The sequence below is a fragment of the Fundulus heteroclitus genome, unplaced genomic scaffold (assembly GCF_011125445.2).
Source record: "Fundulus heteroclitus isolate FHET01 unplaced genomic scaffold, MU-UCD_Fhet_4.1 scaffold_198, whole genome shotgun sequence".
In the NCBI taxonomy this organism is placed as follows: Eukaryota; Metazoa; Chordata; class Actinopteri; order Cyprinodontiformes; family Fundulidae; genus Fundulus; species Fundulus heteroclitus.
This window is the reverse complement of record NW_023396609.1, coordinates 78,389-105,620: the sequence shown is the minus strand read 5'-3', so window position 1 is coordinate 105,620 and position 27,232 is coordinate 78,389. Positions and strand designations below refer to the sequence as shown.

The 27,232-nt window shown below is 41.2% G+C and overlaps 1 protein-coding gene across 3 annotated transcripts; it reads left to right on the top strand.

Annotated features, from left to right (window-relative positions):
• Positions 1–8,600: 8,600 nt before the first annotated feature.
• LOC105921739 (deoxyhypusine hydroxylase/monooxygenase) lies at positions 8,601–26,210 on the top strand. 3 transcript variants are annotated; one of them, XM_036129666.1, is made up of 7 exons: positions 8,601–8,775; positions 9,497–9,603; positions 13,083–13,166; positions 20,151–20,318; positions 23,151–23,227; positions 25,078–25,333; positions 25,444–26,210. In XM_036129666.1, exons 2-7 carry the CDS (start codon positions 9,498–9,500, stop codon positions 25,758–25,760), a joined length of 1,008 nt encoding a protein of 335 aa, XP_035985559.1. In that variant the 5' UTR covers positions 8,601–8,775; position 9,497; the 3' UTR covers positions 25,761–26,210. The 3 variants fall into 3 exon arrangements, with proteins under 3 accessions (XP_035985559.1, XP_035985561.1, XP_035985560.1); XM_036129667.1 differs by lacking the exon at positions 13,083–13,166 and having other exon boundaries at positions 8,626–8,775; XM_036129668.1 differs by lacking the exons at positions 13,083–13,166; positions 20,151–20,318 and having other exon boundaries at positions 8,608–8,775.
• Positions 26,211–27,232: the final 1,022 nt, after the last annotated feature.

The window sequence follows — 27,232 nt, the reverse complement described above, 5'->3', positions numbered from 1 at the left end:
ACTTCATGGAGTTAGAGTCCCAATCAAATTTATATTTTAATTTAAATGCAGATGTTGGTTCATAAATATACACAAGGGCTTGTGTTTTTTCAATGTTAAGGGTGTAACCTGACAGGTGACCGTATTTCTGCAGTAAATCCATCAATGTAGGAATCCCAGAGCCTGGGTTTTCAAGGCTAATCAAGACATCATCTGCTTGAAGACATATCCTGTTCTCTGAGCCATTCATGTTTATACCTTGTAAAGTTGGATCTTTTTGTATAATTTGTGCAAGTGGTTGAATAAAAAGGCTTGGGCTAGCCGGGCAGCCTTGACAGCAACCACGACGCAGGTGGATTGGTTTGAATTAGCTTCTGGTCACTTGATTCTGGCTATGGGGATGTATACAAAGTTTTGATGGTATGAATAAAATTTTGATGGTAGCCAAGCATTTCTAAAACTTAAAGAGAAAGCCCCACCCAATTGAATCAAAAGCCTTCTCTGCATCCACACTAAGTAAAATAGCCTGTGATTTGTGCTTGTGTATGTGCTCCATAGTATGGAGTGTACTCCTTGTATTGTCCTGTGTCTGCCTTCCTGGGATGAACACAGTTTGGTCTTCCTCAATTAGGAAGTCCATGATCTCTTCCATCTGCTTTGCTAATATGGCAGCAAAAATGTTATAGTCTTGATTCAGGACACTAATGGGCCTAGAGGAGCCACATTGAGGCAAATTCTTCCAGTCTTTTGGAATTGTTGAGATTGTGGCCTCCCTCCAGGATTGGGGTGGAAACCCTCCTTAAAGGTGTGATTAAAACGTTGTGCCAAAATTGGAATCAGTTGTTTTCTCATTGATTTATACCATTCCCCAGGAAACCCATCAGGTCCAGGGCTCTTATTGGATTTCACAGAAGAGATAGCCTTATCAGTTTCTTTAACAGTGATAGGTTTGGTTCATTTTTCATTATGTTGCTTGCCAAGTGACGGTAGATCTAATTGACTCAAGAAACTATCCATGTTTCAAATGCTTTTTGTATTCCATCTGGGTCACATATTGTTTGTTTCATTATGGGCTCTTTTATTAATACTCACATCTGATTGATGTTTGCGAAGTCTTCAAGGAAGTATTTAGAGGCCTTAGATCCTGCTTCGTAATATTTGTTTTGTAAACCTGAGTTTCTTCTCTACTTCCTTACTGTAAAATTAATACATTTCTTGCCTAGGTGGTCTATTTTTACAATTGTTGGTTCTTTGTTTCACTATACTGTTTTTCAAATTCCATAAGTTGTTTTGTGCAGTAATTAATTTCTTAATTTTTTCATTTTTAGCTGAAACAGTTTTTGATATTATAAAGCCTCGTAAGACTGTCTTAGATGCATCTCACAATATTACAGAATTTACACTACAATCATTATTTTCTAAATAAGTTTGTAAATGCCGTTTCATACTCTCTTTAAATTAAAAGTCGTTTAATATGCCAACATTGAGTCTGCACAGTGCTAATTTACGGCTGCTATCTAAATGTAATTTTAAATGCACAGTGGAATGCTCGACAAGTCTCTGGTACTTGCCTACCGCGGGTGACATTCGTTATACAAACGTATTAGAAGCACTGATCTCTATTATACACTGCAGCGCTGTTAGAACGAGTCGCTTTAAAGCCACCAGCCGCCATATTGGTACTCCCTATTTCCCCCCAGTAACTAGGGAATATGGCGAAATATTTTGATATATATATATATATATATATATATATATATATATATATATATATATATATATATATATATATATATATATATATATATAACATGTAAAATATTTCAGCACCTAATTTCCTAGTAGTTGATACCATAGACATATATACGTATATACTCTTATATTATGTCTATGGTTGATAGTGTTAGTACATCCACTGACTGTAGAATTACCTGTGAAACGTTTTCACTCAGCCAGAAAACTGCTTGTTTTTGCAACCAAATCCTGTGGGATTCTGTGAGAGTAGGGAGTAGCAATATGGCGGCCAGTGACTTCAGTTTTTTATGCAAAATCAGCACTCCAGTGTATTATATAGCTCAGTGGTGGAGCCCCTGACTCTCCCGGTTGGGCGCCCCCGGTCTCTGGCCTCCTCGCCCGCTCCCAGGAAAAGGTCGACTGATCGGGTCCTCTCCGCTTTGGCGTCACGTGGACAGGAAGCGTCATCATAAGTTACTGTCCCACTGTCCCAGACATAGACATCACATACGTAGACGCCCCATTGTACGCTGCCGGCCGCTGGGCCGACGTGCCTACAGGGCGGCCATCTTGGGTCAGACCACAGATCAGACAGCTGCTGTCAGAATGAATAGGAGGCGGCTCAAATCTCTTTTAAATCATATGTTCACAGTGATCGTGACCTTTCATTCAGATTACACATATTTATTCAGAACAAAAACATGAGATATATACTCGCAGTTATATATTTTACAGTTACATATTAATATAATAAACACAAATTATACACACATCTCTCTCTCTCTCAATATATATATATATATATATATACATACATATATATATGTATATATATATATATATATGTATATGTATATACATGTATATACATGTATATACATATATATACATGTATATATATATATATATATATATATATATATATATACATGTGTATATATATATATATATATATATATATATATATATATATATATATATATATATATAAAGCGTGTCTATCTAAAACCCTTGAAACAGAATTGTTTTGCAGAGCTTTTTTCTAGTGCTGCCACTTTGGTACTGCAGGGATGCCATTTTTGCAATATGATGCAGCCTGATTTTCAGGAATGCTGCCACAACTACTGACATCAAATTTGACTGGTGGTTGTCAATGCCAAACTGTGTTTCAACAATGTGTTCACCAAGTAAAAACACATCATCTGTCCCAATCTCCTCTCGAACTATGTGGGTGACCACAGCGACTTTCAGAGCTTGCTTGGATGGGAACTGGCGAATAACTCGTTCCGATTCTCTGACCACCCTCACTGTGCCTTTGGATGGAATCACCAACCCACCGCGATTTTTCAGACTGAGAAGATGATGACTCTGGTCAAATGATGTTGGCATGACATCTGTTGCTAGACTGCAACGGCACACATCACAGGAGAGCCTTTTCAAGACATGGCGTACAACAAACCCTGCAATGTATACCAGTGCATTGTCCACAAGACTACCAAAACGAGTAGGGAGGTAGCTGTGGTCACGCACAACAGCTAGAGTGTTTACAAATGGAGATGGGAGCTCCTCTGCAGTTTCTGAAGCAGACATCTCCACAGCAGACAGTGAGACTGTGTCATCCTGGACGGCTACGTTGCCTGACCCACTCGGTGAGACACCACACCGAACCATGAGATGCCGGAAAATGCCCTTAAACTGGTTGGCAGATGGATTATTGTTCCATCCACCTATAAGAGATAAAACACATATACAGTATATAAATGTACCATGCAGACCGGTGTTTAATAAACATTTAAGGACTGTAACAGGAAAACTATCTGGGAGCAAACATACAAACCTGATGCTCTGATGGAATTAAAGAGCAATTCCAAGTGATCCTGGCTAAATCTGTATGTACAAATGTACTGCTGGACTGGGAGTAGCTCTGGAATCATCAGCATCAATGTGTCGATGTTGGCGACAAAGCCGATTACAGACAGGAACCTGTAAAGAAATATGTCTAAATACCCTTATCATGCACGGAGCTTCAAGTAAGCACTTGACAGTTTTGTTCATGAACCGTGGTACATTTATTTGTCCACCATATATTTCAGATGCGAGACACAAAGGGGAAACCTTTTATCAAAGGTATTTTCCCTCAGTGGTATCCAATCAATGTGAATTTCACCAAGAAATTGCAGAAAAAAATGCTTTATGCTTCTTATTAGGGTTACAATGAAAATAGTTATATAATCAGAATATCATGGAAGCATCTACCAGAGGTGCCTCAATAGATGCCTAGCAATAAAAATGTATTTCCTTTAAGATGCTGAACAGAACTGCTTTAACACAAGAACAATCAATGACACCAGTGCAAGGTTAACATGGTGTTGTACATACCTTTTTGGTGTTGTACTTACCTTTTTGATACACCTGAGACCTGTAAAACATGTGAATTCGAATAGGAAAAAATGCATCCAAATAACACATTTGGCCAAGAGTGGAAATTAATAATCCTAATAATCACATGAACAAGAATATTTAAAAGCACAATGAAAGGTTTAGACAGATACCCAAGTTAATAAATAACTGTATCATATCTGTCAAAAACCTTAATGATTAAGGAAAAAAGACTGGAGGAGTACACTGAGATATAAGCCACAAAAGATGCAATCTTACCTGCTACAGTACATATCGATACTTGTACAACCTAAACAAACACTGAACACATTACTCAAACATAAAAAAGGCAGGAAACAGTGACACAAGAAAAAAAAAAAGAATAATTTCTTTACAGCAGCAGGTTAGAGCTGGGCAATATGGAAAATAAAAGTCATATCCCAATATGTATGACAAACCCTAGTAATGGCAGCATTTATATATAAAGACAAAACAAATAATTAACTATGTATATCTTTATATGCGATATTGTCCAATTACATATCTCACTTAAAAATATTTCTATATATGTTTTATATCAATACATCGCCCAGCCCTACAGCAGGTTGTGAACAAATCAACCCAGAGAACAAAGCATCTTATGAACTTAATGCATCAACTGGGAACAGAATATCAAATGAACTCGTGTAACAGAATTTTCACGCTATTAAAAAAACCTCTTTGATCGATGAACTGGTGAGCCATCTTTCACTGCAAGACTGATCAAGTACTCCCTTGCTCTAAGCAAGAAGGTCACTGTCTCCGGCCAGTTCAGAGCTCCAAGGGGAGCTTTAAACCCTTTGGCACGGGGATTGCGGCTATTCAAGATGTCAAACAGCCTGTCAATAATCTGAAAATAAATATGGACACCAACTGAGAATGCATTAATTGTACTCATGTTGCTCTTTTATACAGCATCTATGATAATCAACATGTTTAATATTAAATTAATAATTATGCAATGTATTTCATTCACAACATTTATGCATGTCTTAAAGTCATTTCTATCACTACTTCTATTACCTCAATGAATCCAGCGGTTGCTTCACAGTCTTTAAAGCATGAGTAGCCTAGGTCTCTCAGAGTGCGTAGAGCAACAGCTACTGAACGACTTAGCGTTTGTGCAGCAAGAGACACCTTCATCTTTGCATTATAAAAGCGGACATGCTTGTCGCTAATTTTGTTTGCAGCATGAAGACCGTCTCTGCTCTGGACATCATTGAGATGAACAATGTGCATCCAAGTGATGGGGCCCATAGTGCTCCTTATTGGACTGTATGCCTTCGGAATCAAAATATTTTTAATACATTTTGCACAAGCAGAAAACTGCTGTAGTACAATTAAGACATCTAAATAAATATCACAATTATCAAATGTAATTTTAGAAAGAATAAGCTGAGATAGTAATCAGAGCTTACCTGCAACATGTTGCGTGCTAGTTTAAGCATGTGACAGGCATCCAGCATCACAAACACCCGCTGACCAGTCACTGGATGAGGAAAAGTTGTTTTTAAGGGCAGATGAGGGTTTCCTTTGATTTCACAGCCAAGCTGGTTGCACATGCTCAGGTTGGTTGCATGCCCATCCATCGTGATGCACACCACTCTTATCCCACGTAAATTAAGCTCCTCCAAAGCATCCAAAACTAAGACCTTCTGAGTTTCAGGTGAGAGAGAACTCGTCAGGTAATACGCAATTGGAGCTTTCCAATGCCCCTGTAAACCAACCACCATAAATACAAGGGCCTCAGATGCAACGTCTGTCTCATTAAGTCCATCCCCCATATCCACAAATCCAGACATGGTCTGAGTTTGAGGATTGTATTGGATATGCTTTTTGATAGCCATAGCATCCAACGTGAGAGTGACCCATCCATATTTAGCATGGTCCACTGTGCATCTTCTCCCCAACATGTCAAGCATCATCTTATTGAGGCCGGGTTTGGCATCAACAGAAGTCAACCACCTAAGTAAGATTAGATCAAATGTAGAAAAACAGAAATAAGGCCAAGGTTTAACTGCTACAAGTTCTTGTTGCAAATATTTCCATCTATCAATAGTCTGAAATTATTTTTAGATATCATTCATTAATACTGACAGCTGGACAAACTGACAAATACCTTTGCAATGTATGTGGATGTGGAAGGTGAAAATGTAAAGACTCTTTCAGGTAGCTGTAAGCCTTTGGTCCATGAAGGTGGAGAGTGAGGGCAAACTCTCTCTGTGCTTTTGTGTACTCGTGGCTCTTCTTTGAGAATAGCTCTATTGGGACATCTGAAATTAATTTGGCATTAATCTATTAGGAAGTTCCCTTCACATAACGTCCAACAGGCTTAGCCTAAAGCATTAATATAAAGGTATACCATATTTCCAAATATTATTAACAATTTACCTGAGTAACATTCCAGTTTATCTTGAAGATTTTCATTGATAAGGTTCTTCTCCCTCAGATCCTGCAGAACCGAACCCATATTTTTCTTAGCCCTCAGCTCTCGGATCTTAGCATTCCGCTTCTCCCGCTCAAGGCTTTCCACTCTTGCCCAGGCCTCACTAAGCTTTGCCTTCAGAGCAGTGGGGGAAGTCGGCAATGCATAGTTGTGGTCCTAGCAGAAAGAGGGAAGCAAACATTTAGTATGTGTGCATAACTTTGTTAGAACTGTTGATTGTGTCATCCTTTTGAGAAAAAGACATTTAAATACTTACAAGATTTTTCTGAGGTTCATCTTTATTTGAAAACTGAGTTAAATCCATAGCCAGGCTCTCCTCTGCTTTCTTTGCAGTACGGGTGCTCCTCTTTACTTCTTGCTATAATACAATACAAGACACACAAAAGTAAAACTCAAGTTTAAAAAGTCGTGTTACAAGGTACACAGTAATTTAAGTCTAAACCATTAGACAGGAACACAAAGCAGCGGGACCAAACACCTTCCAGTAATTATTTGACTAATATATACATAGCATACAAAGCAACAGGAGAAACATACTTTTTGGAGAGAAGTTGGAAAATTGAAAATAGATGGTATGACATTCAGTCTAAGCCGCACAATCTGTCCTGTGCGGTCGAAGTCCTCGTCCTTGAAGTGCTCACTGCACAACATGGAACGATCTGTTGCAACAAAACCATCCCGTCGCACGGCCAGCTCCCACTTTTTTCTTAGAGTAGTGTCTTTGGGAAACCTGGAGTGAAAGAAGTAGCCAGATAGAGTGATATTAAAATGTCACTACATGTAATAGAAACCCATCCCTCTCATATTATTCCTTCAAACTACTACTGCTACTACAACAGTGCTCGCTTTTACATCATTGAAGGGGATTATCTCTAACTCATTGTGGTGGATGATCCTCCCACCACCACATCGTGTTAGTAGTCTTTCTTTCTTTCTTTATATTATATTACAGTTTGAGTTATTTCATTTAGACAGGCATTTTCTAATGGGTGCACACTTTGGTTAATGACTGTCTGAATGGTTTATTTACACTTGTTCTGACCTCAGTCAGATCTTTTAGAAATCAAGGTGTCTAATGTACTTTTCTCTGCTTCCATCCCTGCTACCCATTAGCACAAAATGTGTTTATGCCGGAAAAAACTGTAAGTGTAAAGCATGAGGATTAACTATCATAAAATCTTACTTGTGGAAGGTAATTCCCCGGGATCTGGTTTGTAATGCCCTTTTATTTCCGCACCCATAAGCTGAGCAAAAGTCGGGCATCCTCGGACGGAGCTCTGGAAGTTTGCTAACTGTCAATACAAAATCGAAATTATTTATTAAGTAAGACAATCAATCATTTAATTCAATCAATTGGTCCCACGTTGCCCCTAATGGGGTGACGTCTTCAGTCAGCTAATTTATCTGGACATCGGTTGAGAATTCATCAGATTCAGAGCGTCTGAAAACATAAAGTACCACTTACCTGAACTGACTTGTATTCTGTCTGACTGCCGCTTGGTCTGACCTAAGATGGCCGCTCTGTCGGCACGCCTCTCACCCGAGGACGGGGCGTCTACGTATTCATGTCTGTGGTCCCAGAGTCCAGAAACACGCGCACTCTTGCCATAGGCTGCTTAGCTCCGCCTTCTGTGTATCTGATAAAGATGCTACTTTTATCCCACAAAGAAATGTCGCTCTCGTCCTGTGTTTCTGCTTTCCTGGTTACAAACATGCTGCGTCTAGCTGTTTAGCCAAGGAGCTACTGCCACATCTCCTAAACCGACCTTCCAGCCTAACTATTGTCTGATCTAGATCCAGCTGTTTTTGAGTGCGTCTTTCCTCTGGAATCTGGAATAAAAAGGGATGTGGTGTATTTATGAAATAAGGACGGAAAGGGAATAGTTTTCTAAATAATACATAGCAGTTTAGAAATAGTAGTTAAAATATTCTAGTATAAAATAATGATCTGTGTAAAACAGCATAGCAAGTAAATACATTAGCTAAAAAACAGGCATTTTGTTGCACATTCCACACCAGTAGGTGGCGGTAATGGACATTGAAGTTGTTTGCCATCCGCCATTAACCGTTCGGCAGAAGAAGCGGCAGCCGGCCCGCCCGCTGCCCGCAGCGCTGCTAGTTTTCAGGCTGTGACAGCTGCTGGTGGTTCTTAGTTCATGTCCAGGTAGTAAAGAGAGAGGAGGAAGCTTCTTTAGCAGGTTGGTGTTGTATGTGGTTAATGTTTGGGTCTGGGTTCAGTTTAGCAGCGGCTCTCTGTCACCTTGTGCCTTCCTAAGTGTGTGTTCGCGGTAACAGACTACTGGGCTGTGGTAGCTGACACGTGGCTCTAGAATCATGTTAAGTTTTAATAAAGTAAGGCGTAAAATTCTAGTTACTGGTTGAATTGTGTTGTCGAGTGTTCTGGAGTAACGATAAGCGGGTGAATGCTGAAGAAGCGTCAAAGCCTTCCAGCGACGGCCTGCTGGTCATTAACTAAGAGCCAAAAGTGTTCGCAGTCATTGTAATCGAATCTTCTCAAACTGTGACAAATGGATTTTCTTGTGTAAGGACATAATGTGATCACGTGTTTTTGTTTCCTCCTATTAACATGCTTCAATGTTAAGTGTATGCATAGAAGTGTAATCTTATTGGCAGCAATATTTGGAAAAGCCTTATAACAGTGACATGGGGGAAATGATGGTGTTGAAATGGTTCAGAGTGTTAACAGTGAAGATGCTTTTGGAATGGATATTGGATATTTAACCCTAATTTGAAATATGTTGTGAGCCAGTTGGATGCAGCAACGTCCCAAACGTAATTGATTGTTAAAGATCTGAGCCTTTTGATCAGAACTGCTTGAAGTTCTGGTCACAGGCTTCAAACTGTCTGATCACTGCCAGACATTGTGTCCAGTCATGATAATGTGTGGTTCTGTCACAGGATGGCTGCTGTGGAGCAGGTAGCAGCTGTAGGCAGGGTTCTGGTCAACCCAGGTCTGGACTTGACTCGGCGCTTCAGAGCTCTATTCACCCTGAGGAACCTGGGAGGTAAACCTTCTTCTTTGTTTTTATTTAAAACTCAAAGTGTCAAATCAGAATAAGCTTTGTTCGCCAAGCTTGTGCTCCTGGTTTTAGTCCCACGTTGTTCTCAGTGAAGACATTTTAATAATATATGACTGGGGTGTTGTGCTGTTTCAATCTATTTAATGTTTAACAGGGTTCTCCCCAGACATTTAGACTGTAGTTCAGGATCTGTCAAATTTTAAGGGGGGGGGGCTCTAGCTTTTTCACTGTTTCAAGTACAAATGGAGGCCATTTCCTCCAACTGAGGCTTTCAGACCACTCCTACATATACAACTTAAGATGCATAAAAAGATGGTCAACACCAAGTTCTTCTTAAAGTCAAATGAAATTTACAAGAAATACACAGAAAGATATGTCAAATTAAAGAACCAATAAAGGAATGGGGGAGCAATTTGTTTGGACATAATGGGACTGATTTGGCACAGTTTAGATTTTTACCCAACTTGCAAATAAAACTAATTGATAGCAGTTGAGCCTGTATTTTTTTCACTACCTACAAAAAATAAATTTTCCAAAAAAATTGAGAGAATTATATTTGACACAAGTAACATTGAGATTACAACATATTTTATATGGCACTTATAAAATACTGGTGGGAAAGGAACTTAAACGACTACGTGACACAATCAAAGGAGGAATAAATTGTTTCCATAACTATAGTACTGTTATTTTAAGATCATATACATGACAGTATATGTAATTTAGTATATGGTAGGATATCACATACCATAGGACAATGTGTTTTTTTCTTTGTAACTCACTAGTGCAGGCCAGTGCAGCAGGAACTGTTGGCAGCTGGAGCTGAGAGTAGTGTGCAGTCTGGTGAAGAAGTGCAACTACATGATTGCAAAAACCTTTACTGCACAGCTACAGGAATAATCCAGTAATTCTGCCTTTTCTTTTCCAACACCCAGTGATATCTAAAGCAGACAGGTGTTTTAGCATGCATCAATACATATAGCATGTTTAGCTTTAAACACGTAATAGATTCTAGTTTGAAGGTAAGGTTCAACAACAGCAGAAAAAAAACACAGATTATGTTGCAACAGGATCAGTAAAAAAGATAGTAACCACTGAACAGGAAGACGTTATGATAAGCTCTGAGTTGTCCAGAAGTCGTACGTGAAAGTTCTTCAGCCGTCAGATATGAACAGGAACTCAAACTAACAAACAAGAGCCAACCGGCTTTCTGACTGTTTCAAACCTGCAGCTTGTGCGGTTCCTCATTTTTCTCCATGGATCTGAAGCATCTAGCTCTAAAAACTACCTGTCCCTCTACAATATTTGACACTACAGGCATGCAGAAGTAAAGCATAGTTTCAACATCAAGCATCATCTAGAATCTCAGAACTAACATAACATTCTAGCCTGCTGTTTTTAACAAACTCTTCTGGCAAATACGTTTCAGAATGTCAAAATAGAATTGAAAAGTTTAAACTGTGGCTGTAAGTTGGACTCGTTTCCGGTGAGAGTTGGACTCCGCCAAGGTTGCCCTTTGTCACCGATTCTGTTCATAACTTTTATGGACAGAATTTCTAGGCGCAGCCAAGGTGTTGAGGGGATCCGTTTTGGTGGCCTTAGGATTGCGTCTCTGCTATTCGCGGATGACGTGCTCCTATTGGCTTCATCAGGGCGTGATCTACAGCTCTCACTGGAGCGGTTCGCAGCCGAGTGCGAAGCGGCCGGGATGAAAATCAGTGCCTCCAAATCTGAGACCATGGTCTTGAACTGGAAAAGGGTAGAGTGCCTTCTCCGGGTTGGGGAGGATGTCCTGCCCCCTAGTGGAGGAGTTCAAGTATCTTGGGGTCTTGTTCACAAATGAGGGGAAGATGGAGCGGGAGATCGACAGGCGGATTGGTGCAGCGTCTGCTGTGAAGCGGGCGCTGTACCGATCCGTTGTGGTGAAGAGAGAGCTGAGCCAAAAGGAGAAGCTCTCGATTTACCGGACGATCTACGTTCCTACCCTCATCTATGGTCATGAGCTTTGGGTCGTGACCGAAAGAACGAGATCCCGGATCCAAGCGGCTGAAATGAGTTTTCTCCGTAGTGTGTCTGGGCTCTCCCTTAGAGATAGGGTGAGGAGCTCAGTCATCCGGGGAGGACTCAGAGTAGAGCCGCTGCTCCTCCACGTCCAGAGGAGCCAGTTGAGGTGGCTCGGGCATCTGGTCAGGATGCCTCCTGGACGCCTCCCTGGTGAGGTGTTCCGGGCACGTCCCACTGGGAGGAGGCCCAGGGGAAGACCCAGGACACGCTGGAGGGACTATGTCTCCCTGCTGGCCTGGGAACGCCTTGGGATTCCTCCTGAGGAGCTGGCCCAAGTGGCTGGGGAGAGGGACGTCTGGGCCTCCCTACTGAAGCTGCTACCCCCGCGACCCGACCCCGGATAAGAGGAAGAAGACGGACGGACGGACGGAGTTTAAACTGTCTGTCTCCAATATTCCACGTAATTTAGCAAACTAAGTTAGGCTTCATTGCGATGTTTGTGAAGTTCAAATCTTGCAGCTAGCGGTTAGCTCGCTAAGCTATGTCTTTTTTTTATTTTGATAGCTGTGGATATATTCTTCGTGGAAGAACTTGTATCCTTTCACAGATTTGTTGGTGGGCGAATTCGCCGCTGCGATTTCCTCCGCATCAGCGACAAAAGTGCTGGCAAATGAAGTAAGGATGATGAAGAGGACCGGAGGAGGAGAGACATTTTCAGAGTTCTTGAATCCGTCACCAAAACAGGAAGTGCCCCAGCCCTTTCAGATGCAGCTTCCGGTTGTCTATTAACCCACCAAGTTAATAACCATCGACCGGAAATGACGTGTCGGGCACTTGCTGTGGGCAATGTTTACATCAGATTGAGTTTAATCCTAACATTACACAAGCACCGTGAAATCGACATTAATGTTCCATATTAATGCTGTAATAACGCCCATAGCCCTATTGAACAATGGCGGAACGAAACAAAAACAAACATATTTAAAATGAACCGTAGTTGTGTTGACTCGGTGGTGGCACTAATGTTACCCAGGAAGCTAGTAGCGCTATGCTAGCTGACATTCAGCGCTGATTTAAAGTTAGGGTTGGGAATTGAAAAGACTTTCACCATTCCGATTCCCTTTGCAATTCTGTGAAACGATTTGATTCCTTATCGATTCTTTTTTCGACTCCAATTTGGGGTAAAAAGGAGAACAAACAGTTTGATGATCAGCATTAACTTTGTTTACTTAACTATTACACAATCTTACAAACTGAACAAGATCAAGATGTCCACAGGAAATGTGAAACTGGAGTAACATCTGTGTTTAAATGAAAAATGAAAACAAGAACAAACTTAATAACCAATAATGTGATAATAACCAATTTTAAATAATAAAAAAATACTAATTATAAAATAGTAGTAGAGAAAATGACCAGTTGTTTTGCAGAAAGATGAGCATATGTGCTTTTTCTGGCAGGATACGGGATCTTTCGGGGCTTAATGTGTCTCCAGCTGTGGAGAACACCCTGTCACATGGGCTGGAGGAAGCCTGCACACACAGGTAGTTTTCAGCCAGTCCAGATAGCAAGGGCAGCGTATCCTGCTTGTTCCACCACCACCACAGTGTGGCGCTATCCCTGCAGGGGATGGAGGGAAAGCTTTTATAGAGCTGGGTTTCCTGATCTACCCTCTGGGCTAAGGAAAGATGGGGCTGTGATTCACAAAGTGACCGCAGCTCGTTGTCTTCCTCCTCGAATAGTTCTTCCAAGGCTGTCTTTTTTTGATGGTGGTGGCAGTGCCTGAGCATGATGTAAAATAATAAATAAATAATATATATATAAATCAATAATCATGACAGAACAGCATCCAAAGGTCATTACAAATAAATGAGCCAACTTACATAGTCCTCTTTCTCTTCTTCTTCCTCCTCCCCATCTTTGCAGCCTTCTTCAGGGAGCTTGAGAAGTGATGTAAACATTGTGTTTAAAACACATCAATAACGTTTAACACACAGAGCCGTAGAAGTTGTCAATCACAATGGAATCAAATGCAATCAAAAGAGAAACAGAATTGAAACAGAAATAAATTAAAATATTCATCTGTTGCTTCCACTGTATTCGCTTTGATTGCAGCGTCCCTGATCCTGTCCCAGAATTCATCACTTTTCACTTTGTATTTAAATCTGGGATCCAGAATGGTGGCTTCCTCCAGGAATCTCTGAATATCAGCTCCCTTCAATTTCAAAAAAGAGGACAGGATGGTATTAGACTAATGGCCAAAAGAGAACCCAGCAGGAAATGGAACCGATACAAAATGGCAGCCGTTAACAAAAATGGCCAGTTAGATGGCGGTAACACACTGTAAACTCAGAAAACAGACCAAGAAACAGGATGAATGAATGGACCACTGCATAAGACCATCCTGAATAGTTTACTACTGTTCTTTCATTTCACCCTTAAATGAATAATGTCACATGGAAGGTCACGTTACACATTTTGTATGGGATTATGCAAATTATCTTAAAGTGTCAAGATAAGATTAAATGTAGCTGTGCTTGCCTGGTAGCGTTTGCAGAGATCATTCCAAATGTTCTCTTTGATGCTCCTTGTGAAAGCAGAGTTACCTTCCTGCACAGTGTACTGTTGCTCCAGCTTCTGCAAAATGGGCAAAATCTCCCCGCAGGTTGGACTTTTCTCACTGGAGACAGCCAGTGTGGAGGTGTAATGCTTCCGCATGAGCTGCACAAACGCCTCTGCTTTCCCTAAGTCCTCTAAAAAATGACATAAAAACAGAAAAAGGATGTATGTAGCATAAATAAACAACAAAATCAATTTAAAACAAGTTTAAGCCATAGTATCTATGAAATATATATCACCTTTCCTTCTCCATGGACTTCCTTATACGTGGGTCTATGGCTGCAGCCTGGATAGCGGGGAACTGCTCACAGAATCTCTCCATCATCAAATAGAGGAAATACCACCTGGTCCTTACATCCAGGAGGAGCATGTGCTTGGGCAGCTCTGAGGGTTAACATACACACAATGTAAATATGGATTATCTAATGATTTATGTACACATACCTATACATCTATATTTTCATGAATATAATGCAATGTTAGGTCTTGTTTCTCTTTTAGAACAACTTTTGCCATGTGTGACCTCTTCATCCAAACTATCACTGCTCGAACTCGTGCTGCCCAATTTGAAATTGTGGTGCAATTGTACAGCTTCTGCGCTCCCAGATTGAGCGTGTGGGCAAAGCATGGAAATTTCAGGATGCTCAGCTGTTTGATGGCTACATCCATGTTGGCTGCATTGTCAACAGTTGCTGCCACAACCTTTTGTCGTACTCCATATTCCTCTAGGATGTCATCAATCTCCTCTGCTACAGCTGAGCCTGTCTCAGCTTGGTACACAGCTTTGGTTTTTTAGGACCTTTCCTTTGCCTTGCCATTGCTCACATAGTGCAGAGTAACTGTGAGATAATGATCCTGACTAAAACTTGTCCATCCATCAGCCGTGATAGCTGCCTTCAACACGGTTTTCAGCTCAGAGATCAGATTTCCCTTTTCAACATCATACCAAGCAGGGATCAAATGCTTGCTTAGGCTTTCTCTGCTTGGGGCTTTGTATTTTGGGTTGAGAACCTTAGTCATTTCCCTAGAGAATATATGACAATGAATGAGTTTATCTGTTTAATGTGGAGAAAATATTTTATTTAGACAATCTGACAACAGCCTCACATTCACCCACCGAAATTCAGGGGCCTCTACTGTAGAAAATGAGTGCAAACCCTTAACAATGAACTTTGTAATTGCTCGGTGACAGTCGTCTACCTTTACCTGGGCCATTTTATTTCTGGCTGCCTCAGCGAAAACAGAAGGCAGTGAACGGGAGCTGCCAGGCTACCCGTCTCATCACAGTCATCTAAATCTAATGGAGAAGACATCCGTTTAATGAAAAAGCATTACTGTACAATTTTGGGAAATAAACTAGGGCTGTCAAAATAACGCGTTAATTTCGATTAATTAATTTAAAAAAAAAAATAGCGTATTAAAAAAAAATAACGCAGATTAATCGGTGAGGCGCGCCTCCCATGGGGGGCGCCAAAGAGTCACAGGGGAGGCGCGAGAAGACAGAGAAGAAGACAGCGCTGCCGCTCAACTCTGTGAAACAGTGTAACGATATTCGTGCCTTCTGTTTGAGCGCGCAGGAACCAATCCAAGCGCACAGTGAAACAACTCTCAACGCTCAGAACCGGTCTGGCACGGTCTGAAAAACTCTTCTCAACCCACTGTCCTCGCGGTGAGCTCCATCTCTGCTCGCGCGTACCTGCTCATTCCACGCTCAACACCAGCAGTGCGCTCTCTCGGCTGTTAAAGCCAATCACAGGCAGTTTTTCCCCTCCCCCATCCAATCAGAGTATGGCTTGCAAATACTGCATTCAGATGAATTAAATCAAAATGCTGCAGCCTTTGGCAGAAACTACTAAACATAACCATGGGATTGAAGAAAAACAAATAAAAAAGTGTAATATTTTAGCCTAAAATATTTAGGCTAAAGTATTTAGACAAAAATATTAGTTATTAAGTGAGGTGTGAAAAGGAGACAAAATGTTTTTGTCTCTTTTCTTTCCAGCTTCTGGGAGGTGATGCAAAAGTTTATTCTGATCATAATCATCATGAATGTCATCATTATTTAAAGAACACTAACAGGAGGTAAAACAAAGTGCCAAACATCAGAAATACATCAGATAAGAGATAACAACTAATAAAATGCTTGTTTGTTAAAATAGCACTAGGTCTAAATTGTGTATAATTAGCCTAAAAAGTAGATTGGAATATGGAATATGTTGACGTTTGTTAAATTCAGGTTATCTTTTTTATTATTATTTCAGTTAATGTCTCCTGTTGACGTGAGTTCAGTTTGACATTGGCATCTGTTTAGTTCAGTTTGTCTGCTGTTGAAAACAGCACTTTAATGTATCTAATGCTGATTATACATTGAATCATTTGAATTTAAATATTTAAAATAATTTCACAGCAAAAATTATATGCGATTAATTTAGATTAATTAATTACAGAGTATGTAATTAATTAATTTTTTTAATCGATTGACAGCCCTAAAATAAACTCATCTCCCCCTGATTTAAATAAACAAGCGTCACCTTTCTCTCGCTCCCTGAACTGTGGAGCAACTTCGTAGCATGTTTTCTTACATCCATTGCAATGCCTAGAATCATGTAAGAATTCCAGCTACCAGTAGTTCCAATTAAACATGCTACCAATGAAGGGCTGGATTAACGAGAAAGGCACACTCCCTTAATAACCCCAAAGAGAGGTAGGAAATAGGTTTATTTCCAGAGATGGCATATGATTTACTAGGGACCATATTAAGCACAGCCAGTGATGTAAAACTAGCTACTTACCACCAGAGTTGCCTTCCATGCTGGTAGAAACTTTAGCCTCTGTCCGGAAGGCATCAAAAATACGGCACTCATTAAAATGTATGCCATGTTGTGCTCGCAGGTGTTTCTGCCTGTTGGATCTATTTCCTCCCGTGGTTAAAATTGTAGCTTTGCAATGATTGCAAAGCGCCTTCTTGCCATCTTTTTGGTTCTTAAAATCAAGCCAAACTTTGGATCTCTTTACTTGGTGTGGCGCCATTTTTTTGCTTTGCTTTTTTGCCTGGTCACGTCATACTTGCTTACTGAATGCCGTGTGCGTAACTTGCGTAAGTTGCGTAAAAAACGTGACGTAAGTCGTGCTGCCCACAGCCGGCGCTCTAGGCTCTGGTGCTGCCGGGAATGGAAAAGAGAATCGTTAAGCGAGCTGCCAAACGGTGCCACGGAATGGGAAAACACGGAACCGCTTCTGAACAGGGACCGCTTTTCCATTCCCATCCCTATTTAAAATACTTTTGTTTGGTTGTAATGAGTGAACCTGTCAACACAAATATTAATATCCCATCCGGATCCGGCCCGCCGAACAATTTAGTCCGGCCCGGTGGCTAAATGCATTATCATTATTAAAAAAATAATGTGTCCAGTGTCCTGTCTGGCAATGTGGCAATAAGAATTGTTGTCTTAAAGGCATACTATGCAACATTTTTCAGTTAATTAATGTGTTCCATACTGTTTTGGATGATTAAATGAGTCATTTCAGGTTGAACAAAGGTTTTCTCGGCCGCCCTGGTGGTCTGTGGGGGAAATACCGCACTTGCAATTGCAGGAGCCCTCGGCCCGCACCCACAGGCTCAGTAGTCTCGCTTTACGGAGAGAACTCCATGTGTTTTTGCCCTGCCATTCACTATATGCACGCGCAAAAGCAACAACAAAGAACCGCGTGTTAACGTCAAATAAACATGCAAGCATATTGAGTTTTATTATTATTATTATTATTATTATTATTTATTTATTTATTTATTTTATTTTTTTATGTTGGCGAGATGGTACCGCTGCGGCTTGGCGAGGCGGTGGCGGTAGCGTCTCGCCAACATAAAAAAAAAAAAAAAAAAATAATAATAATAATAAAACTGGCGAGGCGGTGGCGGTAGCGTCTCGGCAACATAAAAAAAAAATAATAATAATAATAATAATAAAACTGGCGAGGCGGCGGCGGTGGCGGCGGCCGCCGCCTCGCCAAGATAGCGCTGCAGGAAAACCCTGATGTTCATACCTTCACTGTTAGTCATTGTTTGTACTGCCGTTTTTTCCACTTTTCGTTGCGTTCTCCTGTCTGCTAAGCTCAGAACAACCGCGCCTGACTTGATGGAGGAACCAGAACAGCTGAGCATCTTTATGACAGTGCACTTTTACTTTCGCCCTCTGGGGGGAGCCTCGCTGGAAAATCAACCCCGGTTGCATAGTATACCTTTTAATGCCAAAAACAGCTCATCAGATTTGACTTTCATAAGTGGAGCAGTATAGTGCTCTGCTTGATTTATGAATGTGAATAGTTTTATTATGATTCATGTGGGGAATATTTCAAATGATATGGACACTACAATGGGAAAGTAGGAGAGGAAAGAAAGAACAAGAAGAAAACAAAAGGTGAAAGAAAGAGGAGATAAAAGGAAGAGAATGATAAAACAATTATTGAAAAAAACATGTACTTCGTTTAATTTAAAATCTGCAGTTCCTATATTGTCCACGAGGGGCGCTGTGTTTTAATTAGCAGATTAAGCTTCAGGTGTGGAAAAATTTAAATCGTTTCTTAATTTTTATCTGTTTGATGTATTTTGTCATGTAGGACAGTGTTTTTAAGTTCCAAAAATGTGAATAAATGTTTTTCAACATTGTATAATCACTGTGATCATTTCTTATGCATAATGCACAAGTAAATGTTTAACTGAGTAAAAGTATTGTTGAAATTGCATATACGTTTCTTAAAAACGCTGAGGTTAATCATAATATATTGTGTAAAAGTGAAATTAATTTAATATAAAAATCAACAACAAGTCCACATTTATTAGTTCTATTTAATCTTGCAATGAGTTTACTCGTGTGGCCCTCTTGAGATCAGATAAAGCTGTATGCGGCCCCTCAACCAAAATGAGTTTGACACCCCTGCTTTAGATGAAGTCAGTCTTACGTAAATGTATACTGTGCACAAGGAAAATGAAAGACCTCTGTTAGATCATTAGTACTAAAATATCAGTCTAATACAGAACTGTGGCAAAACAGTCATTGACTAAAACACCAAAACATCCAGGCAAGATTTTCACTTTTGCTGCCTAGTTTATGTAGAAACACGGGGTTTGCCCTGCAGTCTCCCCGGTGAGAGCAGCCTGTCAGCGAATAGCCTCATAATCCTGATGGACTAACTGCACACATCAAGTGTACTTTGATGTCTAACATTTTAGATAAAGAAATGAAGGGTATAAAATCAGTAGGTTTGTAAACTAGTCATCTCCTTACTATTCCTTAGTCCTCCTTGTGACGTTCTGTTTAGCCTTGTAGGCAGCGCCCATCACCACCCACTGAACAAAGGCCCAGGCTCCCTTAAGCAAGTTAAGGACATGCTTGGTTTTTTTTAACGGTCTAATGGAAAAGGGTCTATTACTACTATCAGTTTGATGCCCTGATAACAAGTCTGTGATGGATTTAGGTGCTAATTCAGGGATTTATAGACTAACAGAAGGATTTTAAAGTCTATTCTCTGAGATCCAGGGAGCCATGGAAGGACTTCAGAACCGGGTCCATGTTCTCTACGTTCTTAGTCTTAGTGAGGACTTCAGAACCAGGTCCATGTTCTCTACGTTCTTAGTCTTAGTGGAAGGACTTCAGAACCGGGTCCATGTTCTCTACGTTCTTAGTCTTAGTGGAAGGACTTCAGAACCAGGTCCATGTTCTCTACGTTCTTAGTCTTAGTGAGGACTTCAGAACCGGGTCCATGTTCTCTAGGTTCTTAGTCTTACGCGGGCAGCAGCAGGTTGTAGATCAGGTTCTAAATCAGGTGTATGTGCTAGCCCACGCTGTTGCTTGGAACAGAAGTGTGTAGAACATGGTGGATGAAGATGATGTTCTGTGAATGTTCTCTCCCAGGTTCTGAAGCTATAGAATGGATCAGCAAGGCCTTCACTGATGATTCAGCCTTACTGAAGCACGAGTTGGCCTACTGCCTGGGACAAATGCAGGACACACGGGCCATCCCGGTTCTCACGGCTGTTCTCAAAGACACCAAGCAGGAGCCCATGGTCAGGCATGAAGCAGGTAACCCATGTCCTTCCTCCACATGTTAATGGAACCACTTGCTATCCAATAAACTGCATAGTTTGTCCCTCATTTGCAGTTCATCTAGAACGTTCTCACAGCGCTGCAGTGTTCCACATTTACATTTAGTTTCCAGCCTTAATCCAAACGCTGTTACTTCTTCTCCTCTGTCCTCTAACTTCTACTCTCCTGATGACTTTGTGAAAAAAGTTGAGCTGAGCTGGATACTATTTCTACTGATGATCCCTGAGGTGGTTCTACTGCTTCAGCGTGGGACATTCAGATGATGGACATGATTAGGAAAGGCACAGCTTTCTAAATAAGCTCCCATAGTTGATGCATCTGTCAGGCATGATACCAAAGGAATTGTCAGTCAACCTCCAAGACAGGATTGTCTTAAGGTCCACATGTGGGGAAGGGTCCCCAAAGAGAAGCAGCAGGACTCTGAACTGAGCCATCTGGGAGGAGGACAACAAGCCCATGGTCTCTCAGAGGAGCTCCAACTCTCCTCTGGTCAGAGAGGAGAACCTTCCAGAAGGACAAGCATCTCTGCAGCAATCCACCAAGCAGACCTCCATGGTACAGTGGCAAGGTGAAAGCCCCTCCATGGCAGCCCATCTGGAGTTTAGCAAAAAGCAGCAGCAGGACTCTCAGACCATGACAAACTAAATTCTCTGGCCTGAAGGGACAAAGATGGAAGTCTTTGGTCTGAATGTTGGGAGGAAACCAGACACTAGCCAATGAGTCCCTGTAGTGAAGCATGGTTGTGGCAATATTATGCTGTGAGGATTCTTTTTCAGCGTCAGGAACTGGCACAAGATTGTATTTAGAGATTTCTGAGTTTCAGGATGAGCTGCTGTCAGGATGAGCTGCTGTCAGGATGAGCTGCTGTCAGGATGAGCTGCTGTCAGGATGAGCTGCTGTCAGGATGAGCTGCTGTCAGGATGAGCTGCTGTCAGGATGAGCTGCTGTCAGGATGAGCTGCTGTCAGGATGAGCTGCTGTCAGGATGAGCTGCTGTCTGGATGAGCTGCTGTCAGGATGAGCTGCTGTCAGGATGAGCTGCTGTCAGGATGAGCTGCTGTCTGGATGAGCTGCTGTCAGGATGAGCTGCTGTCAGGATGAGCTGCTGTCAGGATGAGCTGCTGTCAGAATGAGCTGCTGTCAGGATGAGCTGCAGCGTTATGAGGCGGAGGGATATTTCAGCGTCACTTAGTTCAGAGCCAAAACAATCGACTTCACTTTAAGAAATAAGGCCAAAAAAACTGCAACCCCACAACTTATGAAATTTACAGGCGACTTTAAAAAAAATAAGTTGCATAAAATAAGTGGGCTTCGCAGCAGTGAGCATACTTTGTAAGTGTGTCCTATCCCTCCGCCGCTCTGGGCAGGTTAACAAATGTTACGGTAAATTCTACATTAAAAAAAGAAAAACCTACCTAAAATCCTCGCTCTCATGTCATCTTGAAGACATCCTTTATCCAAATGTTGGCTACAGACGACGTGTTTTCTCTCTGGCCAGAAGAACGATGGCAAATCCTCCCTCTTCACAGTGGTAATCCAGCAAAACAGCCCATGGTGGATGATGAATGGGAAAGGTGAAAAAAACAGTTTTTTCACCTTTTACCCGATGTATTGTTACATCCCACAGCCATGCACGTGGGCATTGTTGCTTCAACAATAGCTCTGGTGAATTTTAATGGTGAAGTCGTCTGGAAATGTGAAATACTTGTTGATCACAGCTTTGTCCAACAGCTCCTACTGATTTAGCTGGTAAAGTGCAGTGCCTCGCCGCACAAAGACGTCACAGGATGTGATGTCAGCCGGCCATTACTGCCCATATTTGGGCAATAATGGCCGCCCCCGTAAACAGTGATTCAGACGACAATTTATGCTTTTTATTTTCTTATTGATTAACGCTAAATTCATTAAATAACCATGAACACATTTGTTGTAGTTATAGCTAATGATCCTCTGATTTTTCCTTGTTGACCAGACTTCCCCTGTAAGAAAAGCTATGTTACCATCAAACTAAGAAAATAAGAGTCATTTCCCTCTTTGGGAAAACAGGAGACAAGACAACACAGTTTATCTGGGAATTTTAGATTTAGCGTGCCATAACCTGCATCCATTTGATGGTCAAATTTAAGGTTGATACTACAAACTTACTACTGAGGGAACAGGGAAAGACCCCATCTGTACTAAAATGTTTCAAGACAGTCATCTGGCACATGCATAACAAGTTTTAGTGTAAATCCGGGTCTGGGGCCTTGTGTATAAAGATAAAAAATACTTTTCTTGTCTCTCAGTGGGGAAATTCAGGCATGACAGTGGCAGAAACACAGACTGGGTCACACACTGAAGTAGTAATGAATAGCAAGCTAATCTAAGGTTTACCTCTAAAGCAAACGGCTATGAACTTATCAGAAAGGCAAAAATAAAATAAAAAGTATTGCACTGTTATTCCAGTTAAGCTTGCCTATGTACAGAAAGCTTTTGGTCAGTATTTAAAGGTAACCTTTTATGAAAAATTCCCTTTTTACACATTTTTTGTATTGAAGGTCTCTACTGCTTTAAGAAAAAGGCCAAGCCCTAAAAAAAACTTTCTTTGAGCTACTGACTGTAACTGCTGCTGTGCTCTGATCCCCGTTCAGACGTATCAGCAGCATTAAACGAGGTGCAGCAGTGTTTCTGTCCGCTAACCTGCCCTCCACCCACTGCATGCAGGTGCAGCTGATCTGTCTCACACAGCACAGAGTACCTGTGTTCAGGGCATGGATGAATATGAGAGGAAATGAAACAATGAGTGGGCTGTGTTGCATATTGTCTGTAGGGGAGGCCCTTGGAGCTATTGGTGACTCGGCGGTGGTGGACCTGCTGAAAGAGTACAGTCTGGATCCCGTCATAGAGGTAGGAGCACAAATCCAACAAGCTCTTATAAGCTTGTCATGATACAAACGCTGCCCGATACAATTTTCAATCCAACAGAGAAATGAAAAACATTACAGATAATTAAAGGCATAAAAATATGTTAGTAACACGAACAAATCACCTTTTTCAATCTCAACATTCAATTCAGTTCCGTTTATATTGCGCCAATTTACAACACGTCATCTCCAGGCTCTTTACATGCAACATGCTTTAAATAAGTGTGCAAATAAATGCTAAATGAATAACCCAAACATAACACATGCTTAGTAGCATGCTAGCCACAGCTAACACCACGACATTAACGCAGACCACTGGCCGCATCATTACATCAGTGATATCTTTATTGTATTAAATTCTAAATGGAACATTTCTTCAATAACCTGTTGGAGTTGATCATGAAGGCCAGGGTGGTAGTCTTTGAGATGTTTGGCCAAGTTTGTTGTGGTGCTTGACTTCATTGCTTCCACTCTAGAGCACTGTTTGCACACAGGCTTGTCAAGATCTTTGGGTTTTCCTTCTTCGTTTGCCTCGTATGGTAAAATATTTAGTATTGATGCCATACCAAATTAGTATTGTATCCAGATACAGTCTTTGAGTAGAGATACTTTTTAGAGTACCAATACTTTTGACAACCCTAGGCTCTTCCAAGTTAGTCTAATTAAATACAGACCTGCCTCGAAATGTGGAAAGGAGCTTTAGGCAAGGCAAGGCAAGGCAAATTTATTTATATAGCACAATTCAGTACAAAGACAATGCAAAGTGCTTTACATGATTAAAATATAGCAAAATAAAACAGAAATAAAGCAAGTAGGAATAAAATATAGATAGAAAATAGAACAAAAAAGTGGTGATTCAGTTAACTAGAACAGTTGAAGGCAATTTTAAACAAATGTGTTTTTAATCTCGATTTAAAGGAACTCAGGCTTTCCGCACTTTTACAGTTTTTTGGAAGTTTGTTCCAGATAAGTGGAGCATAGGAACTAAATGCTGCTTCTCCATGTTTAGTTCTGGTTCTAGGTATGCAGAGTAGGCTGGAGCCAGAAGACCTGAGTGGTCTGGAGGGTTTATATGCTGATAACAAGTCTGTGATGTATTTAGGTGCTAAGCCATTTAGGGATTTATAGACTAACAGAAGTATTTTAAAGTCTATTCTCTGAGATACAGGGAGCCAGTGGAAGGACTTTAGAACTGGGGTTATGTGCTCTACTTTCTTAGTGTTAGTGAGGACGCGGGCAGCAGCGTTCTGGATCAGCTGCAGCTGTCTGATCCACTTTTTAGGCAGACCTGTAAAAACACCGTTGCAGTAATCAATTCTACTAAAAATAAACGCATGGATTAGTTTTTCCAGATCCTGCTGAGACTTTAGTCCTTTAATCCTAGAAATGTTCTTCAGGTGATAGAAAGCCGACCTTGTAATTGTCTTTAGGTGCTTTTGGAGGTTCAGGTCTGAGTCCATCACTACACCCAGATTTCGGGCCTGATTAGTGGTTTTTAGTTGAAGCGACTGAAGCTGTGTGCTAACTTTTGATCTCTCCTCTATTGGTCCAAAGATTATTACTTCAGTTTTGTTTTTATTCAATTGGAGAAAATTTAGGCGACGCTAATGCTGCATCATTAGTTTGAAGAGACGGTAAAAAGATTTCTTGATGTAATAGCAGTACTAAATGGTCAAATGAAATAATTCTGAAATGTAGCAAAAGGTCAATATTTAGTTTGTTTGTGGTCTTTTAAAGCTGAATTTATCTAAACACACTAGCCTCTGAATGTCTACGCAGAAGCCTAATCACAAAGCTGCTTTTCTTCTCACCCTTTTTCCTTCTGATGTTCAGGTTGCAGAGACGTGTCAGTTGGCGGTTCGTCGTCTGGAATGGCTTCTTAGTGGCGGAGAGACCCAGCTGGAGGATGGCAGCATAGACAATAACCCGTACTGCTCTGTAGACCCTGCTCCTCCAGCACCAAGGATGAGTGTTCCAGAGCTGCGCTCAGTGCTGCTAGATGAGAGTTTACCGCTGTTCGAACGCTACCGAGCCATGTTTGCTCTGCGCAACCTGGGCACAGAGGAGGCGGTGGTTGCCCTGGGAGATGGTAGGATATAGGCACTACTGAAGCCTATAATTAAGCCTAGATCATCCTATGTTTCAACACAAGATAACATCAGGTACTCTGTAACTAAGCCGTCACATCTTTGTCACCAGGTTTGCAGTGCTCCAGTGCCCTGTTCCGTCATGAGATTGGCTATGTTCTGGGTCAGATGCAACACCCGGCAGCCATACCAGCACTGCGGGCTGCTCTGGAACGTTCTAAGGAGAACCCCATGGTCCGACACGAGGCCGCAGAGGCGCTTGGCTCCATTGGAAAAGAGGAGTGTCTGGCTGTGCTGCAGAGTCACCTTAGAGACCAAGAACGTGTAGTGAAGGAAAGTTGTGAGGTTGCCCTGGACATGCTGGAATACGAAAACAGTGATAAATTCCAGTATGCAGATGGACTGGTCAGTCTGCAGGACTCACTTTAGTACCACCCTGTACCTCAGAGCAGCATGCGGGACTGGCACTCTGCATTGAAGAGGGTTCTGATCCAGACTTTTGAATGTTTTTCAGGAAAAGTATTGAAAAATCACAAACAACAACCCTGCCAATGTTGCTTTACTGCATGATTTTGGTTGGTGATTTTCACTTTAGTCTGACCGGGTCTGTTGTATTTTTTTTGATAAGCACACTTGAAATTTTCACTTATTTTAAACTTTGACAGAGACTAAGTCCAAAGTCCTCTGCACACTAAAGTTCCACAATAAATAGAGAAACATTAACTCCCAATTATGGCTCCCTTTATGATTTTACATCACATTAGTCGACCTGCCAAGAGCACAGGCCCCATCTGTGTATACAGTCTAATGGGATTCTCTGCCCTAATTTTCACCTTTTTATGATTTTGGAGAAATAAATTCCTGAAAGAGACAAATAAATTTGACTTAGTGTTTTTCTCCAAAAATCTACAGTAAAATTATGAAATATTTATTCTGGTTATAGCACATGTGACCCCTTAACATAATATGAAACATTTTGTTGTCACCTCTTATGATTTTGGAGAAAACGTTAGACCCTTACAGGCATTATGAGGAACTTGTGGCATGCTCAGTATGAGGGATTGCTGCAAAGCCATCAACAATGCAGACGACTGTCCACTGTGTCTCTGCTCTGTCTTCTCTACCATAGAAAGTACTCCTGGGTCAATGTGAGCTTCTGAGCTTTCTGTGTCTCTGCTCTGTCTTCTCTAACATAGAAAGTACTCCTGGGTCAGTGTGAGCTTCTGAGCTTTCTGTGTCTCTGCTCTGTCTTCTCTAACATAGAAAGTACTCCTGGGTCAATGTGAGCTTCTGTGCTTTCTGTGTCTCTGCTCTGTCTTCTCTAACATAGAAAGTACTCCTGGGTCAATGTGAGCTTCTGTGCTTTCTGTGTCTCTGCTCTGTCTTCTCTAACATAGAAAGTACTCCTGGGTCAATGTGAGCTTCTGAGCTTTCTGTGTCTCTGCTCTGTCTTCTCTAACATAGAAAGTACTCCTGGGTCAATGTGAGCTTCTGTGCTTTCTGTGTCTCTGCTCTGTCTTCTCTACCATAGAAAGTACTCCTGGGTCAATGTGAGCTTCTGAGCTTTCTGTGTCTCTGCTCTGTCTTCTCTAACATAGAAAGTACTCCTGGGTCAATGTGAGCTTCTGTGCTTTCTGTGTCTCTGCTCTGTCTTCTCTAACATAGAAAGTACTCCTGGGTCAATGTGAGCTTCTGTGCTTTCTGTGTCTCTGCTCTGTCTTCTCTAACATAGAAAATACTCCTGGGTCAATGTGAGCTTCTGAGCTTTCTGTGTCTCTGCTCTGTCTTCTCTAACATAGAAAGTACTCCTGGGTCAATGTGAGCTTCTGAGCTTTCTGTGTCTCTGCTCTGTCTTCTCTAACATAGAAAGTACTCCTGGGTCAATGTGAGCTTCTGTGCTT